The sequence below is a fragment of the Aptenodytes patagonicus genome, chromosome 25, assembly GCF_965638725.1.
Source record: "Aptenodytes patagonicus chromosome 25, bAptPat1.pri.cur, whole genome shotgun sequence".
Taxonomy (NCBI): domain Eukaryota; kingdom Metazoa; phylum Chordata; class Aves; order Sphenisciformes; family Spheniscidae; genus Aptenodytes; species Aptenodytes patagonicus.
Genome location: NC_134973.1, coordinates 4,525,386 through 4,550,137, shown reverse-complemented (window position 1 = coordinate 4,550,137; position 24,752 = coordinate 4,525,386). Strand labels below are relative to the sequence as shown.

Genomic DNA, 24,752 nt, shown 5'->3' with positions numbered 1-24,752 from the left:
GCCTAGGAAATGTCAGAACCGAGTTACACCAGCCACCACAGTTAGAAGCACTGAACACGGCCAAAGATTAAGATATTCAAAAAACACAGTTTGACGTCCACAACAGTGAACATAAAAATTTCAGGCAACATCCCGTTTTAAACATTCTCCCTCCTACGGCAGTAGCAGATCTCAGCGCAGCTTATTTGCAGGTTGCATGCAAGGAAAAGAATGGAAGTCTCGTATTAAAAAAACCCCACCAAACCCTGAACTGCCCACGACCTCCATGAGGGGACTATCAGGAAGGAAGCAACAATATATTCTTTTTAAAGCAAACAAAAACCTTCCCACCTTCGGCCAGAATCCTCAGCTACCACATTATAGGGACGCTTTTGGATAAATGTGGCATCAAGGGAGGGATTCACAGCCTGAGAACGAGACTCCGTGGGGGAAGGTGGCTGAAAGTTCAGCACATGCTGCCCGTGCTACAAAACTCCGTGCTGAGCAGATCCCGTTCCATCCAAGAACTGCTCCGAGCGTCGCCGCGAAGCACCTTCCACCGGCCGCATGCGAGGGTGTGGGTGTGGTTTGAACGCACTTGGAGAAGCGAGGAATTTGCTGCGGAACAGCGCTGCTGGGTAACGTCAGAACCCTGGAAACACAGAACTTACGGACCTCCACCGTGCGGCACTGCAGGTGCGATACTGGCAGAGTCAGAAAAGGTAGAGACAACTGCCTCCACATCTTTGTCAGAGAAGGTCGCGACGGTAACTTCTCCGTAAGAAATGGTTTAACTAAATGAAGCCAGCTCATCCTCAAGGCTGATTAAATGGAGCCTGAGCCAAGAATAGGCTTTTATGGACAAAAATAAGATTTTGATTCACTTCCCTGGGCATTAATGATCTGTCACAGCGATGACCACAGAACAATGACGACATCTTTGCAGCTTAACACCCTACTCGATGCCCTCCTTAGAAGCAGGTAAAAATGGAAAATGGTTGTAATTGGAGCCGGTCTTCCAATTTATCACCTGGTCCTCAAAACTACGGTGGCTGCTCTACCCCCCGCCTGAGACAGGGCTACGAGGGAGTTATCAAACATCACGAGCAAGAGCCACATTACACCTGACAAGAGGAAAAGCAAAGCACCACTTAAATAAAAAGCCCCACATTTTTCTTTAAACCACTGATATCTTACCTGCTGCCCAGTCACACTTTGATCAACTGCTCAAACTCCACATTATTCAACCTGCTACGCGTGTTACCTTTTTTCTTCCAAAAAAAAAATTAAAAAAAAAAAAAAAAAAAAGGAGTCAGAGCGTAGAGCTAACTCAGCAAGCCGACCAGGACCGGCCAAGCTTAACTCTGCCACGGGAAAGTCCTTCCCATCTCAAGTGGCAGGCACGGCTTCAGAGCTGTGTGATGTTTTATAACCATTTCTAATGAAAAATTTGCGCTTCAGGACGTCACATACTCGACGGGAATCAAAGCCCGTTTGGACGGGCACTAGAAATACAACGGCTATTCAAGAGCTCCAAAGAGAATCGAGGTATTTTTTTTCCATCAAATTCTGACATTTCCTTTTTACAGGAGCTTTTCAGAAGCAGGGCAAAAACTAAAATCTTTGCATTCCACTAAGCACTGACCCCATCCTAAAAAGTTTGGGCAACATGAAAAATAATAAACAGTAGACCAAAATCTATTTGTGCAAGTCTACGTTAGTAGCTCCTAACAAAACATACAAGCCCGTATTTATTCCTCAGCTCTCAAGTATACCGGTTATTACATCTGTAAGCACTGAAACTCCCAAAGGAAATCAACTGGAAATGTCATTACTTCAACACTTCAGAGGCCTAGAATAATTTATCGACAGCGCTGTGAAAAACATCTTGCTAACACCATCTCCTCCAGAAACACTAGATGAGGTCTGTTTTGTCAACAGTACATCTTCTTGGGTTAATGATGTGGTGACTGCAAGGAAAAAAAAAAAAACCCCAAACCACAAAACCCCTGGCTTAAATTATTAATCTAAAAATACATACCATATTATCCAGTATACAGCCATTCTACTAAAAAAAGCAGATTTCTATCTAATTGGAACAGTATGCCAGGTGTTAGAGGGGGAAAGCGAAGTAGTAATAAACAAGCCATCGTCAATGAAAAGCCATGCAAACACAAAGCTGAGAACTACAAGCAGAGCTTTTCAATTCGTGTTTGAACAGGAAGACCTTCATAGAACAAACACACATCTAAAACACAAGAGCAAATAGATTTGGAGATGTGGAAACATGAAAAATAAATTCTGGTGAATGAACCGTATGTGATAAAAATCAAACCACGGATTTCTATTTTTAGAGCATGTCACTCATCATACTGATACGCTGCAGAACGATTTAACCTAAAATTAATCAGAGAAACAGGAGCAAGCGGGGGACGCCTACCCAGTCGCACCTACTTTATTCCACTCCTGTCAGCCAGTGCCAGACTGTTCCACAATGGGCATATTCCGCTGTTGGAACCAATCTGCCTTTACCCTTGGCAGGTTACTCTACAGTCTAATGGATCCTGCTACTTGGGAGCTGCCCCCCAGAATCGCAACCAACCCAAATTTTTCTTCCCCCGTTGCTTCTCTCCGTTGCAACCACCACCACAGATAGCTCGCTCGCCACTACTAGCTTCTGGTTCATCGATGGAGGCAGGAAAGCTGTCTCATTTTTAATTTAGCAAAAATAAAGAACTGTGCGGGTATTTTTTAAGAGGCCAATACTAAGTCAAGTGGTATTAATAAACCCTCTTCCCTTCGCGCGTGAGTTACGGCGTCCCACTTGAAAACAGCAAAACCTATGCAGGAGTTTACAGGATAAAACAGGCCCAGCAGGAAAAATTATAGTCAAGTCTGTGCTCCACTGGGGAGTGCTTGCTGCACTCCAGTACTTGGACTGACCAGTGGCAACAAGCCTGTGGACAAAACCAAGAAAGGGTTATTGAGAAGTCAAGGGGGAAAGAAAATCAATGCAAAAATCAAAAAATCGGATGCGCTGCCCAAATGAGAACTGGACCCGAGATTTGCAGCAAGACTGGCAACAGCTTTGCTCTACATGACAGCCTAGAGGAGTAAGTTTGCTTGTTTTCTTTGAGCCACACACAGAACACAGCAGAACTGGCAGAAGCAGGCAGAAGAGAGAGAAGTTAAGAAGCAATTAAGCAAGGGTTAAGAAAATCCAGACAGTCCTGACACTCGGATCTATTACTGAGCTTACCAGTGACCTGTCTCTGGCTAATGGCAAGGAGAGACGAAGCTTCTGCTTTGGAACCATGAAGGGGCACAGCACTTATTTAGATAGGATCCTCCTTACAGCCTTAAACGTTAAACGATGAAACAGAAAATGTATTTTCAGACTCTGTTGTGATGCTCTGGAAGAATTTCCTGCGCCTCGTTTCTACGGGTGGGATTTAGGAAAAGGGCAGCCATACGGAGCTGTTTTAGCAGCATCAGATTATTTCTGTACTGAAAATGCACTCGCTCCCTTACGTTAGGGGCACCCCCAAAAACTGCCTTGTTTTTAACTGCCTTGCTGCTGGCAGGTAAAAATTCCCCTTCATAGGATCACATGCACACCAAGCTATGACTTGCATATAGGACACGTGGATGTACGAGTATATACATACACAGGAAGAAAAACCAGCTAGCATGCAGGAAAGCCTGTTTACTAACCCATTACTTGCAAGCCACAAGATACAACTGCTCATTTTAAGAGCATTTTCTCCAGTGTTTTCTTTCAAAGTGTATGTTCCCACGTAAAAAAAGGTCCTGATGTAAATGCATTTGGCCACACAAGGGATACTGAGTGCCACGGGAGTCATCCTGCTGCAGGACGCACTTAAGCTTCCCCCCCTCTCTCCCCTGCCCTCCCAACCTTATCTGTCAGCCCCTACACTGCTAATTGAAAGGGGTCTACCTGGAGGTTCTGTCCACGGTACACCCCAAAGAAATAACGGAGTTCTAATAGCGTTCAAACAGTAGCTTTGACCAATAAAAAGGCAATTCACCAGCTATTGAAAAACTCTGGAACTGAATGAAACTGCAAACAAGATGAGACATCAGTAATGCATGAGGCACGTACAATTACAGTGAGACAACTATGGGTCAGTAATGGAGAGACTCAACTAAAAACAAACACAAGAAGCAAGGCCTGTGGAAGCACAGAGTCCCTTACTTGAGGGGAGCTGCCAGGAGAGAAGCCTTGATTGGAGACAGGAGAGGTGGGAGACTGGTTGGCTGGGGATCCAGCATTACTGCGGTACTGCTGGAGTGAAGCCTACAGAACAACACAGAATTAAAGACCATGGGATTGATGGAAGGTTGGAAAATTATAAAACTTCTGGCATATACAGCTCGAGGAAGCTGGGAGAAACCATCCTCTTCAATTCTTGGCTGTGTATGAAGACACGATTACTGTGAACGATGCCGCAAAAAGGAGAGAGTTAAGGTGTCAGCGTGGCACGGTCTTGTCTGACTGAACGGCTGAGAGCGGGGCAGTGCTGCTGTACAAGCAAAACCGTTGAAATATTTTCTCACTGTTCTCAGTTACGTTCAATTAAAAAAAAAATAATCATCTGGTCAGCCAACGATTTAGGGAAAAGAAGTATTAAAAGCTGGGAACTACTCAAAAATAATGTAATTTATTCTTCAGTTCAACTGCCGTACCCACACGTTCTTGACCTGTGTTTACACTGCTCTGGAAATCCTCCTCGTATTACTCTGCCTAGTCTTAAATAGCCTGGGTGCGTTATCAAGATTGAAGTGTATAACCATGCAGACTGGAATCCTCCTCAAAGCTGCATCTTACCCCAGGACACGGAACAGACACTGTCTGAGAATTCACGCTACGTTTTGCAGGTTTACATTAGTTACATTCCCATTGTTCTCAGTCGTCCTGAGAACACGTTTTCAAAGATTTACCTTTTTTTAGTCATGAAGAACCCTGGATTTGAACAAATTAATAATCTTAGTGGCGTTTAAATAGAATGTTGCACTAATTAACATAAATAGTAAGCACAGCTCTTCTCATTAGACTTCCTTTAGAAATTAACAGATTGAGGAAAACCTGCAATCCAGTAGTTCTAAGAAAAGGAGTAATTTAATCACACAGCTTTGCGGGGTGGGAGAACGCTGCACTGCAAATGCTTTCTGACACCGAATTCTGTAAATCGCAAGAAAATATGTCTTAACCCTTTTTTGCCATGCACTGCTACTTACGCGCTTTAAGCAGACATCCAAACTACAGCAAAATTAATTTCAATATTGCTTTACAAAAACTGCATCAAAGTTGTAAGCGAGACTGTAACGCAGCTCAAACGGCTTTTTGATAAACTAGCTTTAAATTTAAGTTTATTTATTAATTATTTCAGTTGCTTTAAAGGATAAGCACAGCACCCTAGAAGTTAAGGTCATGAAGAAGTTTAGGATGAGGAAAGCAACACAGAAAGCAAAGAAGGAAAAGCAGAATCATCTGTACTGGTAGCTACGTGAGTATTAGAATCAAAACATCGGACACATTTTGAGTGGGTCGGTGTCCTTTCCACTACTGGATTCGTCCTTCCTCTTCCCCTTCCAATCCTGAAAGGGAAGCAGCTTCTTCCAAGAAGCTCTTATCAGCACAAACTGTTAAAAATTTCATCCGCAAATGAAATCCACGATCAAGCGCTAGGTCAATAGCCAATGATTTCTTCTCATTCTCAAACCAGCTACTGTCACTACAACACCGCCAGAAGGACACAACGGGTCGGATCACCAAGATCCCATACAGCAGGGCAGAACGAGCAGAGAACGAGCTGTGAAATTCCTCCCCAGCTAGCCTGGAACCCTGATCTTGCTCTGCATTTTGGATTTTCATACGCAGAGAGAGAGAGAGAGACAGACAACGTTTCGTAACAGACCACTTAAAACAAGCAAAAAAGGAAACGTGTCCGTAAGTCCTTGCTATGTGTATGTATGCACTCCATTTCTTCTGGGCATCGGAAGGCAGCCACAAATCCAATTTGTGACGATAATAACATATGCTCTAAAATCCCTTAAAATGAAAGGGTTCTAAATACAGAAAGTGTAAGAAAATACCTGGTTCTCTGCAACTTTTGGAAAATGCTTGTTAGCAGGTTTCTTTATCAAAGTTCTGCTAGCTCCTCCAGTCTATAGCACACTGTATAACATACAATGTGTCGGGGGTGCGTTACATTTAACAGCCTGAAAATACATCTCAATGCAACGGCAGCAGCAAGGTACGAAATAAATGCCGATATGTTTAAGCCGGTCTAATCAGGGAGCCGTAAGGGACCCCGTTTTATGAAACTACGGCCACCCTAAGCGTGCATTAAAACCAGATTCTCCTCTATAAATCATGTAAGCGTGGATTCAACCAAAACCATTCTACGTCTACTTCAGACTCTGCCTAAAAGTACACTTATGACAAGGGCTGTCCAGCTTGAACTCTGACGCTACGCTGTACGCTACCAGGTTTTCCGAAGGAAAGCTCTATCAGTTTTCAGCTGGGCCCAAGCTTACCGAGTTGATGTCTATTCCCATCGACGGTTGGGTCTGACTGCCCGGAGGTGACTGTGGGATGGTAGAAGGTACCGTGACGGAGAGTGGGGGGAGTTGCGCTCCTCGCTGTAAACCAGAGGTCTGCATTAAAGGAGTATTCTGAGGCAGGGTACTTGCCACCTGGGTCTGCTGCTGTTGCTGGGAAGTTGTCTGGGTAAAAAACGGATATGGGGGAAGCTGCTGCTCCAGAGACAATGCATCCATAGCCACGGCCTTAAAAAGAAAGATCAAAATCATCCACGCTGGCAGGTAATTTCCCTTCATTTTCAAGCACATCAAGTTCACACCAAGTGAACCGTACTTAGTCAATCTCATCTTGCATTTAAAAAAAGTTACCTAAAGGTTCAGAAACAGTCAAGACCATGTTTCAAAAGGCTTAATATCACCTCCCGCGTACAACAAACAAATACTCTAAAAGCCCAGCTGAATGTCCAGGTCAGAAATTGATAACCTAGTCAGTCGCAGAGTCACCCTTCTGAAATCAATTTAAAAAGCTAACTGAGCTTCTCTCATGAATTTGAGAAATGTCTTTCAAATTTCACAACTAACTTTGGGACAATATTGTTACAGAAAAGTGTCCTAATAGATGTTTTTCACCACGGTTCTAGAAAAGCGAAAGTAAAATCTGTCCCCTCTACAAACCTCTCTCTTCTTGAGGCTCTAAATTAATGGACACATTTAAAGAAGAAAATTACAGAACAAGAGAGGTGAAGTTACCAGCCAGCTTCTCCCTAGGTAAAATAATTACTCTGTGATTAAAAAATGTTAGTTCTCCAAGTAAGTTCCTACCTGAGTAATCGGTGACAAAGGGGAAAGCGTAGGAGACATTTGCTGCGACTGCGGTCGTCTTGAGTCTGCACTCAATGAGAGAGGACTGACGGCTGGCTGACGGTGCTGCTGGGAAGGGGCTGGCGTCGTCGTCATTCCTGCCAGGAAGGAACAAACCAGCTTAAAGGGGAACAGAGCAATGGTTTATTGATACTCGTATAGAGGTAATTACCTAAACGATGAAAAATGAATGGCCTAAGTGGGCAACCACTTAATGCAAAGTGCTGCATGCACTTCGGCCAGTCAGGCTGAAACTCGTTAGCTAATTTGCAATTAATTTTGTCAGGCTGAAGAGCATCAGGATGAGAGGAAGATCCCCGTGGTTTACCCTGGGCCAAAACCAGTCACGGTCGTTCAGGCTTGTGCACAGATGCCGACTTGAAATTGAAACAGGCAGAGCAGCTTCAGCGGTTTACAGAAACCATAGGTATCGTTCCCGCACGCCTCCCGGGCTGCACGCACGGAACCCAGGAGAAGCACATTCTGCTCTACTATTTGCAAGGGCTCAAACTTCAGGGAGAAGGTAACAGATCATATAACGAGACTAATCAGAGGGCACTTGCGGTATTATAGAAGCAAACACCTATTTAATGGAAAACGCAGAAGGCAAACTGGTTACACAGGAAGTACTCCATTTTTAACGGCATACCAGCGCACAGAAGGCAGGAAATATCCTTCACACTCTAAAGAGCCACGACCTAGCAGGGGGTAGGGATAAACAAGTCAAGTATCGTAATTGTGTTCAAATCCAGGATAAAAATCTGGAAGTTTTTGAAACCTCCCCTGTTTTCTTATTTTCTGCCTCACCCTAGAGGAACCGAGACACCCTGGAAAGTGATTTCAGGACAATCTAGCTAGCGAGCTGTTCTTCTAGAGCTGCCAGAAAGGAGGAATTCACAAGAGCCTGCGAGCTCCTAGGCACTTGGCAAACGTTCAAGGCTTCCAGGCGGGCTGCCAGGGAGCCAGGAAGTCCGGGCTGCCAAGGAGCCAGCAGGCAAACTGGCTCAAACCGCGCAGATTCTGAAGACTGCCTGGCTTCCCCTGCGATGTTTTCAAAATCAACACCGTCTCACGGAACTTGTCAGCGAACCGACAAACTCAAACGCACAAATGCGTAGTCTTAAATTGCTGGCAGTTCTCTGTAACCTGACAGATGTTTGTTTCCCCACCTTTTCTTGGGGCTGCTGAGGGCATGCCCGTGCAATGCACAGAGCTCCCGCAAAAGGTTCAAAAGCCTTTACGTTTTCTGCTAAAGAGCTAGAAGATAAAGAGAGGCAAGGAGGGCTTGGAAAAAATCAGTTAAAAAAGCACCAAACGCTGACCGTGCCAATGACCAAACTACGGGATTGTCTCCAAAGAGAAGCAGGAAAATCATCAATGAGTATATCTTTGATAGATCAGGAAATGTTTTCAAAGCAATTATATACTTACCGGTTTGGTTTTATACCGTTTACTTTGCTAATTATGGGTACGGCAAAAAAATTTTGCGACGATCTGGCCGAACTCCACGCAAGTAGTTTGTTTCTTTTTATACACACAATAGTGCTCTCGGCACAGACTCGCTAAATCCTACTTGAGTGACAGCCCACCTCTGAAACTTGGTATAGTCTCTTTTGAGACCAGAAAACTTGTTAAAGGATGCTGAAAGCTGCTGACCTACTCCGTACTCAAATGGTTAAACCGTCTTCTTGCTTCATTCTTAAATATAACTGCTCAGTCATAACGCTACCTTAACCTGATAAGAATTAATCTCCTTTTCCCAATATACGAGAGGATTTTTAGGCAGGATTCTCTTACCCACTTAACATACTTGTATTTTTGGATACAGCGCCTTATTTCTATTCTAGGAATCAACTGACTGCAACTGTCACTGACAATAAAAAAATGCAACCCTCTTCACAACTAGTCGGGTACGACCCAGTGAAAGTATTTAAAAAAATAACAATCACCAGTTCAGGCTATTTGCCTATAAAGTTAACAAGTCCTGAAATTATCAGGTGATCGGTATGAATACGATAAATTGCCAGCATGGCAAATAATGTTTGTTTGTGGGGTTTTTTTAAAAATAAAATTATCAGTATTGCCGAAGTCCAAAAACCCCAACAAACACAACTCAGACTCACCATGCTGAACAGCTCAAACAGCGACAGCACTTGAGAAGAACTTGCAACAAAAACTACACTGCTAGGAAGGCAACGATTTCAACACAAAGGCCCCAAAATGAGAGCTGTGAGAAATTAAGGCGTGCACTTGGTATCGTTTCCCAAAGCCCCGCTATATTATGTAGCCTGAATATTCAGGATATTTTCAAAACTTAAGCAGTCAAGCTCACAAAAACTAGCACACCTTGTAAAGGCGCCACATTATTCTTGATTGCTCAAAAGAGAAAATTTGCTTCAGACGAAGCAAGCAATGTTCCCTCTCCGAAAGAATCCTCACACTGAAAAAAAAAAAACCCCTTCTAAAGGAATGAAAACAAAAGGCCTACTTAAGATATTTCCGCAACACGGGTGCTGTTGGGGCTAAGTACAATTAATTACAAGGGAGGCACGCTTTGGATGCTAGTCTCTCCTGTAGTCTTACACATAAAACAAACAAACAAACAAACGAAGCCGATTTGGGCACCAAGAACGCGAGAGAAATGAAAGACAATTTGTAAGTCTCATAAGGAAATACAGCTTTCTCACGTTTTCGTACAGAAATGGCTTGATAAAACTTGTTTACAAAGAAACGTCAATCAACCGTGAAGCGCGATTACCTCTCAGACAAAACAGTAATATTCAGCAATGCAACTTCCCTAATTTAAGACAAGTGACATGTTACGGCCAATCTGTAAAAACGCCTCAGAGTTATGCTCTTACCCTGATTGGCAGTGCTGATGCCCAAGTGAGTCAGATTGGCAGCAAGATTTCCGGTACTATTGGAGCTACTCAGGGCTGGGAATGTGGATTCCTCAGGATCTAATGGTGTTGGGAGAGGGGAAGGGAAATGGATGTTTGTCAGGTCTGGCAGGGAGCCACCTGTGTTATGCGTAGCAGGAATCAGTGTTGTAGTGTTTTCCTGGTCAGCTGATGGAAAGATGCTAAATCAGGGAGAGAGGAGGGGAAAAAAAAGAAAAAAAAAAAAGACACATCTCAATTTAAATTTCAGCCTGGACAGATCTTTATAAAATCTTTTTTAAAGAGGAAAGTGCCTTATACAGAATCATACAGTGTATTTCTGATAAACCAGAGATGTAATAGCCAATGAGGTTTTGGCTTGTCTTGTATCTATTGCAGCGTTACACCGTCTAAGGGCTTTTCAGAAAACTCAAAAGCAAGAGGACATTCAATACACAGCATTCTTTCTTAAAGATCTCAATGCTCTTTAAAAAAAAAATTGCTCAAAACTTACTTGATTCCTGGAACTTCACATGATTTAGGTCTTGATGACCCAGTCTAAAATAGAAGGAAGACATTTTTAAAGGCAAAGATACTGCTAGAGATTAATGCTTAGGATATATGTCAATTAGTAAGTTTAATTTAATACATTTCTACAGAAGAGCTATTCTTCTACACAAGAGCTCTGTGAAGCTCTTAGAAGGTATTTTGCTTTATTGGTCCAACAAGGCTCAAATTTAAACAGTTTCTCCTGATATAATCAAACGTGTGCATGCACACGTACATATAAAGTGCCTTTCTGATCTAACGTTTAGTGATTTGTTGCTAAATATAGCATTTAATCTCTAATCTCTGCAAGCGGTTTGTTTTGGTTGACAATATTTAGAGCATTAATTTACCTAAATATGTTTAGAAAATAAAATCGCTGCACTTTGAAATGTGAGATTCCTACCTTTTTAGTGTCCCATCCTTGCTTAGAGAGGGTTTTGTCTGCCTCAGAAGTGGTTTCCTCCATTCCAGGGACAGTCAGTAATAAAACTAAAAAACGAGAAGAAAAGGAATCATATCATAATGTTAAGCTTCTCCGTAAGAAATTTTCAGATTGGAAGTTTAACCAAACAAGGGTTCGAAAACTCTTAAGTAACCTATTATCAATGAATATGAAACAGCGGCACTCTACTGTTATGAGATCAACATTTTTTTAAACGAACACCAGAAGCGACTAAAATTGTATTTCATTAGCAAGGAGATATTACCAGCTTCAAAAAAACCCCAAATAATACTTGAAAAAAATTTTGGCTTCCAATTTCATCCGCTTAGAAGATCTAAATGGCAGAGTGTATCTTGGGACCTGGTTTTTCCTATCTTTTGCATTTTGCACAAGCGACGTACACCTGCTGCATCTAACGGGTGGCCAGTAGGACAATTCCAGTGGGGAAAAATCCGGACCATCTCCCCTGGGATAGAGAAACGCTATAAAGCTGTTACTTCTCCATATTCCAAGCACTTTTTTTGCTCAATCAACTGTTTCATCATGCTAACAGCAAGGTGACAAAGAAACATCAGAAGAAAGCCCAGAGAGATGTATCGACAGAAGCCTTTCACCCTGATGACTATAAATCCGTATTTATGCAATACTGTTTAAGATGATCATTATTTAATGTTTTACAGTTCTAGAAGTATATGGAAGAGCTGCCGTACAGCGCATATGCATCCGAGTGCTGCGTGTTCACTTATCTCCGGGTGGTTGTTTAAGGATTAAATGTCTCTACACAGATTTAAGAGCTTTTAACGTATTTCTTGAACTGACAGCAGGAGCAAGGGCCAGCAGAGGGCACCAGAATTGTTAGCGCCGGAGGGCTGCGCTGCTCCAGCTTGTAACTAGAAATATTGTCAGAAGTATTGTTTGTAAGCGTTGCCTCTGAGGGCACATTCACTGGTCATGTCAATCCCATAGAAAAAAACTAGATGAACTGTTGCTACTTTACGGTATTGTTTCACTGACTGTGAAATGCCTGTGATCTCTACGCTTGACTAGAAGTTACCACAAACTGCAAACCTCTAGTACCGCTGAGAGCCGTCCAACCACCAGAGTCCCACACGCCCAGATTACTTTTCCCCGTAGGGCAAGGCCTTAGAATAACAGAATACGGGGTTCGAGAAAGTGTTCTATCAGCTTTGTATAATCTTTTCTGGATTTCAGTACCCAGAAGAGTGAATGTGGTCCTGTGTTCCAATTCCTGCGTAACTGAACCTAGAAAGTGTTATGCATACGTGTATTTATAGGAATAGAGGAACACCAACACATGTGCGTATAATCTGAAGTACAATGCTTTGAATGTTACAAGTATTTTTACAGTTTTTGTCTGTTTACCTCTTTTCTGTTGCATGTCCTGTGACCCTCCTGAAAAGGATTCTGGTTGAGCCGGAGTCATAGTACTCTGGTGCAAGGCAGAATCGGAATTTGTCCTGAAAGGAAGGCAAAACCAACATTTTTATTGTCAGTTACTCTAAATTAAAGAATGCTTTAATGCAACCAACTCAGTAAAACCTGAACACTCTGCATTAAAAAACCAAAATCTATATATGGCATATACCAGGCACAACTTCCTTGTGAAACAATCTATTCACAGAACAAATTAGTTCAAGTTTGAAGAGCAGTTGTTTCAATAATGGGATTGAGAGAAATACAGGGTAAATTGGTTGCCATCGTTAGAAAATAATTTGATACGCTTTGTTAAGATTATGCATGATCAAATAATGCAACTTTTAAGTTGAAAGCTGCTCATACATACTTCAGTTATACTAGTCTTTGAAAAGAAAGCATCCCTGTTTCATAGGGAGGGAAAATGACTGGTTCAGGATGCATGTACGTTGTGGAGACGGGAACCTCCACGGCCAACACATCTCTCATGACAAACTGTCCTTTGCTCGGGAACGTAGGCCACCACTTAGGCAACTCGGCACCTCCAGTGCCAGGAGCATGAGGGGTAGGAACAGGGAACTCGGTGCTCCTTTCCACTCGAACGCTTGCGAGGGCAGACTAGCCCAGCTTCTGCGCAGTGAGAAATATCCGTCTTTTACAACTCAACAATTCTGGGGTGTGCCTTGGAACACCTGGCAAGATTTACCCTTAAAAAGATCACATTAACTGACACACTTTACGTTTAAAAGCAGGTCACCTAAAAGAATCAGCAAAATGGAAGAAAAAAAAAAATCCATTTCTAAGTTCAGGAAGTCATGGCAATTCAGATGACCAACTGCTGTGGGGAACAACGAAGGCCTTTGTTGCACGTGCCAGCGTAGTATCAGACAACGCAGTCCAAATACTAACACACGCGTATGATTGTGCTACTAACCTTCTCCAGCTTGTGTCCGATGGAGGTGACAGATACACAGTGCCGTACGGACAGCTGTCCACGTGACTCCACCAGTTAAGGGGAAGAACACCACTTTCTCACTTAAGTAGGAGGACTATTTGAAATCTTTTCCTAAGGAATAATTCAAATTACCCTGTCAGAACCACTAAGCTCGCATGAGAAAGGCAAGCAGACTCCCTATGGGGAGCATACTGGCTTTAAAAGGACACTCAAACCAAAATATTATCTGGATTGTTGTAACGTTTGAGCAACAGGACAACCATCCTCCTTTTCCCTTTCTGAGCATCTAACTCTTCCCTGAGAAGCCGTCATCTCTCCACCCTCCCACTCACACATCCCCTTTAGCCCCATCAAGCCAGTCTGATTGCGGCACATTTTAAGCCAGTCAGAAATAATAAGCTAATTCATTTTCACAAATGGCAAGAAGAAATAGCGCTTGGCAAATGCTAAACTGATGAATCAACTTGTAATAAAACGCACAATGAACTGCAAAGAATTATTCTCGTTTGGATTTACTCAGTTCTGAAGGGAAACTCAGTTTCACCAAGACTGCCTTGCCTTTTCCATCAAAGAATCTCAATCCCTCTCGGCTTCATGTGTATCATTATCCCCACTTAGAGCTGAGGAAACAGAGGAAGGTAAATGCTTACTTTACAGAATAGTAGGTATTTATAGACTAGCTCACAGTTCAGAAAAAGCAGATGATATTAACTGCACAGAGATGGGAAGCAACTCGCTGACAGGTGAGGAGGGGAGGAAGAAGGGAACTGTAAAACCTGAAAATTGTGATACTGTTGAAAAGGTAGGTGTTCACTGCCAGCTCATGAACCAAAGGATATTTGTCTTCCATGTTTATCCACAGAGAGAGGGCGCCGATGCGGGGAGCCAAGACGGTTTCTGTCACGATACACTCTGTCCACCAGACCATGATGCCGAGTTGTTCTGCTTGTGTCCAATCCTGATGACTGAAAAGGAGTCTGAGAGAGACACATGAAGTTATAAGCAGAAAAATACATGCACGAGCACCCAGAACCTATTCATATTGTATGCAAGGCTGTATTATTCTAAGGAATAAAACTCAAAAAAGATATGGACAAGTGTAACCACGTAAATTTTTCCTCCACAACATTTTCACTACAGCCATGGAAAGCAATTACCAAGGCTATCTCTTCCAGACAGAGATTAGAGACAAGTGGAGGCAGACCATGCTAGACCTGCCCTCTCATAAATCAGCGCTGCTCTCCAACCTTTGTATATCTAAAATACCACAAGTGAGTGCGGCAGGGAGCCTACTGACAACTGCTGTTTACATTCCCTTGGTGTAGCATGCAGCATGCATCCAGAAGGAACATGCTGACAACCAGAGCTTAAACTACAAGGGCAGGAGATGCAGGAAGAAGATGCGCAGTGAGCCTAACATTCATCGGAACACGCCATGTTCTCTCAAAACTTCCTTTCACCCCTCCTTTCAGCATAATTATTTTAAGGGGACACTGCTAGAATTAAAAGAAAAGCAGTTTCCTTCCTCCTCTGTCTAGAAAAAGTTATAGCATCCGATATTTTTAAGTGATTCTCACGTCATTCAGGTTGCACAGTGAACCTAGGTGGGTTGATTCCACTCTGAATCTTATCGGCGCCAATATCTTGAGAGCATTTACTTGTCAGCAACTGGTTTCAGAGAATGAGGATGGCAAAGAAAAGACAGGGAAGATAAATTCCCAGGCTAAACTGGAAAACTTCTCCTACATTTTCAAAAGCCCTTCTCAGTGTATACCTGCGGGGGGGGCGGGGGGGGAAGGAAGTACCGAACGGTCAACCTCTACTCATACTGCAACAGCAACGTATGGGTCTCTGGGGGAAAAAAAGCTACACAGTCTTCCACTCCTTGCCAATGTGAACAGCTTTGCTGAGTCCCTCAACACCATCTGTTTCGAAATCCAAAATCTCCTCCTCCATTCAGGTGCTGAACGTGGCAAATGCACTGTCCTGTCTGCCAAGCCATGAAACCATCTGGCTTCCACATTAATCTTTTTTTCTTTCTTTTTTTTTTTTTAAATAAAGTGTCCAGCTTTGGCTATTTAAATTATTATTTCTGAAAAGTTTTACATTTATTTTAAAATGTTTTGTTTGCAATAACTTTTTAAAGAGTCTTTCTACTATTTTAAACTCTTTTCTATTTAGTAAATATTAGTCTCCTCTCCCTCTATGCACACACAACCTGTGATAATATAAATGGATGCAAAGTGGCTGTGGTGTTTGTTTTCTCGTTTCAGGGCCAACACTTATAAGCAGCAGAATATTGCTTAAGTCAACACGGGACTAGCAAGAGAGCGCAGTGACTTTTTACTGTACTCTCAGCCATTGAGATCATGGTGTTTTGCTTCAGTTCCTTAGCAAGTATGACTTTCTTGTATGAAGACTTGGAAACCTCAAGTCATAGCATCTCAATTTTAAGATATCTAAATTAAGAACATGTTGGTTTGATCTCCGCTGCAAACACTAAACAAAAATCTAGTTCTACCTAACTGGCACCACACAGAACTGGGAATATTCGTAATTCCAAAACAACAGCAAAAGGTCTCAAACTCTTCTTTGTACTGTTGTTCCACCACTTCTACCCCAAGAGGCAGCAAAATTCGCAAATACATGCGTGCTTGGAAGGTCAACAGAAGAAGCAATTTCCTATGCCAGTGGTCTCAACCACAATGTTACTAAAAAAGGAGAAGCCGGTCTGAAGCATACAGAATGCAGACCTCACCTGGAATTTAAAAGGAAACCAATGAATATTAGTATACAGACAAAAAGTTGAACGCAAAAATAGTTATTTCTTAAGTTTTCCTTTTTTTTGGCACAACTTCCATATAAAAACACAACAAAAATGTAATTTGAGTGCAACAGTGGCACAAGTAAACAGACCATGCCCCATCACAGGGCTACAACTTACAGAGCGAGGAATTTGGGGGCAATGCTGTTCTCCGGCTTTCCAGGAACAAAGATCTCAAGTGAATCCCTAACTTGCTTAGGGAAATCAGGAAAGAATACAAACACTTGAGAAACCGGGTACCGCCGCCAACAAGTCTGGCTTCTCTCAGCAGCCATCCCATGAAACTTACTCTGGACCAAACACCAGGCAACACACCTTCATTAAAATCCCCATCCCTGCAGGGCACGTGATATTTAACTATAGTAAACAACTGTGGTTAGAACAAAAAAAAAAAAAAAGAAAAACAGATCTGAGCATCAATTTTATTTGGAAAATGAAGAACTAGAACTGTTTCACTTCCCTGAAGAAAACATTCAAGGATTTGAGATCAGAACCAAAACTCGACAAAACATTAAAAATTGAAAAAAGCTAAATACAGACAGGAAGGAAAAAGCTCAGTGCTCTAAAGCAACAGTGTCCCTTTAAGATTTATCAAGACATTGACTTAAGAAATAAAAACGAGCAAGGTGGATGAGGGGGAAAGTGAGGAGTGGTACCTAGTGACAGTCTACATTTTGGTGCCCCCTGGGGACAAGCAGCGTTTGGGTAATCATTCTGCCTTTCCCGATGGAGTTTAACATGCAGGCTAAGTGCACATGCTCAGAGATTGCTTAAATCACAGGCCAAGACAGTGCCAAATAAACCACCGTCTGCATCAAATGAATCCCCCACAAATCATAAGTAATCACATGACAGACCACAGCAAGTCCAGGGAGTCTGTACAGGAATTATTATGCATGTTCCAAACTGGGATGCATGGCAAAACCTGTATTTAAGTGACAGACCATAACTCCTTTGGAGCTGGGACGGTGAATCAAATAAATAAAATCAAATCAATCACAGTGTGCATACCAGAAAAAGTGTAACATGTGCCAAAATACGTATCTACCTGGGCAAACAGCACACCAGTCCTAAATACGTATTTGCACAAACCTAAATGCTTGTTTACCAAAGAGACAGGAACTGCTCCAAAGGCTTCTGCCAGAGCTCCGTTGTGCTGTAAATGCAAAGAACCAAGATTCTCAGACACTAACGCTCTTACCAGAGACAACCAGACAGGCTTCACCTGATCGGCACATCGTACAAGTATCTTTTGACAATTGCATCGTATGTTAGCTCAAAATCGAAAAGCCTGGAAAGCATTCATCGCTGATACAAATACATGATTTTGTTTTGTTGCTTGCCACCATTTGTTATCTGTAACGGTATCAACTTTGGATTTTTGTCTGTGTGTGTGTGTGTGTGGAAAAAAAATACATAAAACCCTGGAGTTTAAGGACAATTTGTTTCCGTGTCCTCCTCTAGTCATTCATAAGTTTTTGAATACTCACTTTCAAGCACTCTGTTAGTTTCAGGTCTAAAAGAGTCTATGTAACAACCGTCAGTAACGGCCATCAAGCACAAAAATATTGCTTAAAAAGAACAGTAACTATGAACCTCCTTAACAAGAAATGAAAGACAAAAACTCGAAGAGACCAGGCACTTGTGGAGTAAATACTAAGGGCTTCGTAACGTTACAAACCTCTGCACTGCATTCCCTAAAGGCAACCAGATTAAAACAGACATTTGCTTCTCCTCTTGCACAAGATTCAAGCTTTTAACTTCCACAAATTCAGCTGTCTACATGTATTTCAAAAGGCATAGTTAGAGGACGTCATCAATAGTTTCTCTGTATTTATTAAGCCAGCCTTCATCAGAAAACCACAAACTGCAAAAATTAATTCTTACCACATCCTCGTGAGATAAAATGTAAATATTACTACTTAAAAAAGGAGAACTAATGCAGAAATTTTAATTATTTTGAGCACCCTAAATCAACTAACTACAGAAGTCAGGAGTCCCAAAAGTATCCTTCACCTAATCCTATCCACTGTACAACATCTTCTGTCCAAACATGTTTACTAACAGCAAAACATTCGTATAAAACACTGATTTTCTGTTTATAGTGCATTACCTCTGGAGTCACAACAGCAGGGAAAAAAAAACCCAGTACATCTCTACATTTACTTTTCAGCCAGACCAAGGAAAAGTGACTATTCTGACACTGGTTCGTGTGCCATTCCCCCTTCTCCTCTCCTCAAATCCATGCATTACCCCCATGGAACACGCACACCACCATGGGGTACCTTCTTCAACACCCCCATCTCCCAGTGCTTTCCACACCACCTTGCATTATTTGCTTCCACTTTTGCTTTGAGTCTACAGGTATCTTCGCAGAAGATTTCATTATGAATTTGGTACCGAACAAAAAAACCCCACCACCACCATGAATATTCACTGATAAAGAAATTGCATCGCCTCTGCGTATTCTTGACACAAAAGCATCACGACCGGGGACAAGAGAACTAATATCTAACACTAGATATATACAGTACAAAAATATCCACACATCCCCATACACAATTATGTTCCACTGCAAAAGAGCAAAACTTTTTAAAACAGGGCGATCTGCTGAGGCCATGGTGCTGTGTTCTGAACCAGCAGCTTGTTCATGGTCTCCTGTGAGGAACAAATAACATGCAGGCACAGCATTAATTACCAAAAAAGAAAGAAACACCCTATTAAACTCACCTGGAAGGGCAGATCCATGGCACTGTTTCCAATCTGATTCACATTTGGCAGTGACCCACCGTAGTACTGGCCACGACTCTGTCCCAGTTGCAAATATTGGGTTTTCTGCAGCTGCAACTGAAAGAAAAGGAGGAGGAAAGTGTAAGGGCAACTCATTTTTCAACTGTTTCAACTGACTCAACTCGACACCATGTCCGTTATCACGGGGAATGGTTACCATCTATAAACAGCACGAATTCAACTTCTCCACAAAGCACGGCTGGCAAACTGCCACGTTAGGTCTTAAGTGATAGCGTAAAGTGATGGAAGAAAAATCAACTTCATAGTCAGCGATCGTATTCAATTTCCAACAAATAATCACCACGTGAAACCACATGGTTCTTATGTCACCTGCTATTCTGAAAACCGGGACATAAAAACCCCATGTCAGCCTGATCATGACTCCAATATCAAAATTAACCAGCTGTTCATGTGTGTGATATACAAATAAGAAAGTCATCTTAATTTAGTATATTGAGTATACTGTTTAACCTAATATTCAACTTTTTAGCAATCTAGGTGACAGAGATGTTATAGCAAGTTGCAGCTTTCCACCATTAGGTAAGCGTTCTTGTTTCTTGCACCAGGAAAAGCTCTGTAGGAAGGGCAGAGACACAGATTTTCAAAGAAAACCCGGACAACCAACAAAAAAAAAACCAGCAAAGAATTCCTTACTGAACAGGTATGCATGAAAATAAATGTGACAGCCTGCAAAGTTTCAATAACTGCTAGGTATCACTCTTCAGCTCTGAATGACACCTCTCTACTAAAATATTCTAGTATGCTTTCCCATAGTTGCATACATTTCGGGTGTACAAAAAAGTGTGCAAGAGAAAGCTGGTTCTTTTCTACTCAAACTTCAACTTATTTTCATTGTCACTTCTTTCAGAAGACTATACTGTCTCAACAGCTCATTAATAAGAGCTACGATTTTTGATTAATCTTTTGTTAGTGACCTTTCTCATTTTTTTTTTAGTTTAGTAGTACCAATGTTTAAAATAATTTCTCATTCAATTCTGTAATGTTCCCACTCAACACATCTAGATTTAATACCACGCTGCCACCGAAGCCCTATTTTACACTGATAAAGCAGAATTCGCAATCACCTGAACACAACAATCCTGCTCCCAGGGATGCATCTTCCAAGGACTCAAGAAACTACAATTAAAGTAGCAAAGAAATGAGCTTACATAAGTTCCCTCTCCTCCCACTGTGGAGGAGTACATATTTTATAATGTATGTTGTTCCTCACTAGATGTCAACTGGCTGTTTTTGCACTCTGAAAAGCAAGAACGTTCCTAGATTGGTAGCAAAGAATTGTTTAAAGACTAAACGTTCAGATCTTGGACTAGATGCAGGTTGGTTGCTAAGGTACTGTAGTGTGTACATCAACAAATCTGCTTTAGTTTCATTCAAACAGATCCGAGAGCCTTTGCCTCGCAATGCCAGAAGCCTGAAGAGCAAAGTTTGGAAAAGTACTAGAAAACGCGGCATCCCCCAAACTGGATGTTTACGTGGTTTTGTTTTCCCTTTACACCTTCTTCAAGCAAAGGAAACGGCAGGATGGAAATGAGTGGCCCTGCCTCTACAGCTTCACCACAAAGGCCCTGAGGTTGAGTGAAGATGTTTCTAGCAAAGCGAAGGAAGAGCTAGCACCTTCCGTGTCGACAAGGTGATCTATGCAGAGTCCTCTGCTGAAACGGTAAGACCACGAGCAGGGATGCTGAGCGGTGTCGACAGTGAAGACACCACGCTGAGAGCACCAAGATAGGACAGAGAGAAAAGGGACCGGTCTGCTTATATCATGCCGACACTTAGGGGTATATATATTAAAATAGTCCCTGAACTGAGGAGGAGAAAATGAGATCACGCCGAGGCAAACACTGCAGGCATTCTTCCGACTTTAAAACTATCCCTAGGAAAGCAACTCAAATACTCTTTATTCACAGAATCTCCCCGAGAAGCCACCAATTTCCAAATACGCAGACAGTCAAAATCTACTGCTTTAGCTGAGGGACCGAATTAATCCAAAACTTACAAGACGGCTCTTAGAGATGAAACCTCTCTACGGAACGGGCGCTCTCAAAAGCCTCAACTGTTCGGGCAGGATACCAGTCACAAAGCGGCCGATGGGTTTTTTTCTTAACCAAAGGGCAGATAAATCCCCTCAGCCCGAAGACTTATAAAATATTCAGTGTGCCGTATCAAACGGTTCAACAAGATCCCATCTAAAAAGCAGTTAAGGGTCCCCCCCGCTTTTCTTTTGCAATCTTTTGACGCGCAATTACAATCCAGGGCTCTCTAAGCAATACATGAGATTAGAGAAACGCTCCGCGCTGGTACCACTTCATGAGTCACAGCCCCTCTAACTCATAGCTGCAGATCACTACAAGCACAGTATCAGAACTAGCTGTGCTTTTTGCCTGGCCCGTACATATGTTTTTGTTGTTAAAAAAAGGCTCGCTTGGGATTTGTGCCAAACATGGAAGTAACTGTTTCAACAGGTGTTGGTTTCTTTTAAAGAATCTACTACAAGACCCTGGGGGGGGGGTTGTTTTATGGGGTTTTTTTTAACGTTTTGGCCTTCCCCAGTACATACCTACCTCAAAGCCTAATGTAACAAGGAGGTCACGACCATTTGTCTTCCCACTGCAGTTAAACGTGGAAACGAGGAAACACAAGAGATCGAGAACTAAAGCCGTTCTCAAAAACGAGCTTGTTAAATGGCTTTGCAGTATCATTAATTTTAGTAACGCTACCTTCGATAAACACTTTTGGAGATCCGTGCCAGAAATAAGAAAACTGATGGCTTGTTATTGCTATCATATATCATTACGCCAGCGTGTAGATCTGTATTTGTTCCTCTCTTCGGCCTCCTGCCTTTTAACAGCGAGTGGCCCCCAGACTACGCGGTTTATAAGAGACCATCAACAACTGCCACTTGCAATCTGTGAAGACCAAGTGTAAGCAGAGCAGGCCAGTTTGCTGAGCGCCTCAAATCTCCGGCTTTTTAGCTGGTAAGAAAGCATTTTTAAATACTGCAGCATTAGACTTTACTGTCATTCCAACAGGAGGTCTCAAGCAAAACCAGCTCAAGTCTTTCAAAGCAGAGGATCAGCAAAAAACCCTGCAACTTTCACGGTCACGCTTCGAGATAACTCAGGAGTCTCGAGTCTTACTGAGGGGACCTGTGCAGAAAGAAAAGCAGCACTGCAAATGAAAACAGACATCGGTTGTGACCAAAATGAGCATTTCCTCCTTTTTCTGTAAAACTACCTTATGAGGTAAATTAAGTACATTGCACAACTGGGGGGTTGGGGATTAGGTTTGAAGAGGGGGATTGTGGGGTTTTATTTTAAAAGAAAAAAAAAAGTGCCTTTTCTTAATAGAAAAATTCAGATTACTCTTAAAATGTTAACAAGTCTCATGACAACTCTAGTTTTACTTCCTGGGGTTAGATTCAATTAGTGGCAACTTGAATTTAGATAGTGAAGTACGATAATGAATTACTTAGTGTTCGCCAGATGTATTAATTTCTTGAACCATGAGAACTTAGTGACTCTACATTACAGCTTTTCCATTTATATATTATGTGGCCAAGATAACAGCTCCTTGACAGTTGAAAATATTGCTAAATATTCCAGTTCTTTCCTGGGAAAGCTTTTGGTAAGGAAAAAGCTTTTGCTAGTTAAAAAATGTTATTTCTGCTTGGCATTCTTGTTCAGAAGAAATGTTTCCCAAACGACAGAACATAACTGAGTCTGTAATTTTCCCTCCACCAGCATTTCTCTTATGCTACTTGAAGAAAAAAATGAAGATTTTAAGTTAAAATCCAATTTAATCGTTAAAAATCAAATACTTCCGCATAAGCAGTTTTCTAGAACAGCTGAAAACGTTCCCCAAATAAAAGGCAGACACCCTGTTGGTTCGCCGGATTTGAAGTTATGTTAAAACCAATAAATTTCGGCAAAAGGGCAAGAAAAACAATCTGCGAGGCAGTAGCAGCATCTTTACAGCAAACAGGAAAGGAATCATTACCTTTCCATGTAGTAATTAGAAATTTGCAAGCAATTACATTCTTAACTCAGCTAACAGTTGAGTAACATGACATGATCTTACTCTGGTTAATGGAACTGAAACACACACGACTTTGGTAAGAAATCAAAAACATTGGATTTAACACAATTACTGACTTGCTAACAACAGAACATTCTTCCAGATACCAGCTTTTATGGGAACCCATTTATATGAACGACCTCAATTTTTCCATTTAGATTGGGTTAAAGTTTGCTGGATATACAGCTGCGTCTGTAGGGAGAGATTCAAGTTATACAATAAAAAAATTTAAAAAAAAGGAAACATATCCCTAAAAGCATATCCAGTTTTCCTACAGACTTTCTAAGTGTCCAAAATATGCAGATGGGAATCAAAGGAAGCATTTATTAAAATTCAACACTTCAGCTTCTCTAAGTTCTTCCCAAAAAATTCTGGGCAAATTACAAACTTACGGACAGATCTCAACGGTAATCAAACAGCAAATCTGACACTGGAATGAAGTCAATCAAAATCCACTACAACCGTTTCTTTTAAAATGCCCTTTTTAATACATAAAAATTTGATTCCCATAAGCGTAATAAAAGGGTGGAGTGTCCTTTCGATAAAAAACCCCCTAAGATATCTGATGAATACAGGAAGTAAGATTTCATGATAACTGCTCTTTTGCCGGTTTGCAGTTTCCATACCGAGCTTTCTTATAAATTTTAGCTTTTCAGTTTAGAAAGCTTTCTCTTTAGCTTGTTGAGGCTAATAAGCAGCAAAACGAGCGCAGATTAAAATTAGAAATGTCTTATTAAAGCTTAATTGGAAATTAAATTCTGTTTAAAGGCTTAACTGGAAGTTTTAGAGACTGCATTATAGACAAATCCTGTTCAAATCAGTTCAAAGTTTCCCAGTTGGATACGCCTGAAATTTCTCAGGAAGGCTTTCTCCTAGAGCAACCAGAGGCAGGACCTGCCACAGAAAAGAATATATGGTTGCCTGGAGTTTTTAAACCGGCTGGGATTGATTTGGCATCCTCGATAATATGTCACTGCTATTTTCTGCTCTCTCCCTAGGAATGAACTCGCAGCCCAACTCCTGGTAGAAAGCTCTGCCTCAAAGAAAAGGCACTTATATTACTATTCTTGGCCTCTCTGCAGAAGAGCCAAAGATAGACAGCAGAGACCAAGTGCCCTTTTATCCACAGAACTGGACTTTTCAAGTTACACAGGTAGGGCAGCGAGAGAGAAACTTTCCAGGTCAGGCGTGCACGCTCTGCCTCTCCCGTGAGCAAGCAGAAGGCAGAGAGCCTCCCAAACTACTCATCCGGCTTCCTTCTCCAGCATGAAATTAAACACTAAGTCAAACAAACCCTCAAGACAAGTCAGTTACTCAGCGGAATCCCAGTGGAAGTATTTTCTTCCGAGGGAGATTTCTTCCCATTCACAATCCTCA

The 24,752-nt window shown here is 41.8% G+C and overlaps 1 protein-coding gene across 6 annotated transcripts in view; it reads right to left on the bottom strand.

The window, feature by feature from the left end:
- The window catches only part of CRTC1 (CREB regulated transcription coactivator 1), a 43,233-nt gene that overhangs the window by 3,639 nt on the left and 14,842 nt on the right, over positions 1 to 24,752 (bottom strand). For 4 of the 6 annotated variants that reach the window (XM_076359375.1, XM_076359378.1, XM_076359379.1 and 1 more), the window contains exons 2-12: positions 19,221 to 19,337; positions 17,599 to 17,646; positions 14,506 to 14,643; positions 13,646 to 13,707; positions 12,661 to 12,755; positions 11,239 to 11,324; positions 10,801 to 10,844; positions 10,269 to 10,489; positions 7,369 to 7,505; positions 6,541 to 6,792; positions 4,196 to 4,297 (exon numbers count right to left, since the gene is read on the bottom strand). In XM_076359375.1, the coding sequence (XP_076215490.1) occupies positions 4,196 to 4,297; positions 6,541 to 6,792; positions 7,369 to 7,505; positions 10,269 to 10,489; positions 10,801 to 10,844; positions 11,239 to 11,324; positions 12,661 to 12,755; positions 13,646 to 13,707; positions 14,506 to 14,643; positions 17,599 to 17,646; positions 19,221 to 19,337 (1,302 nt within the window). The remainder of the gene's footprint in view (positions 1 to 4,195; positions 4,298 to 6,540; positions 6,793 to 7,368; positions 7,506 to 10,268; positions 10,490 to 10,800; positions 10,845 to 11,238; positions 11,325 to 12,660; positions 12,756 to 13,645; positions 13,708 to 14,505; positions 14,644 to 17,598; positions 17,647 to 19,220; positions 19,338 to 24,752) is intronic. The other 2 variants (XM_076359380.1, XM_076359377.1) reach the window with 2 other exon arrangements.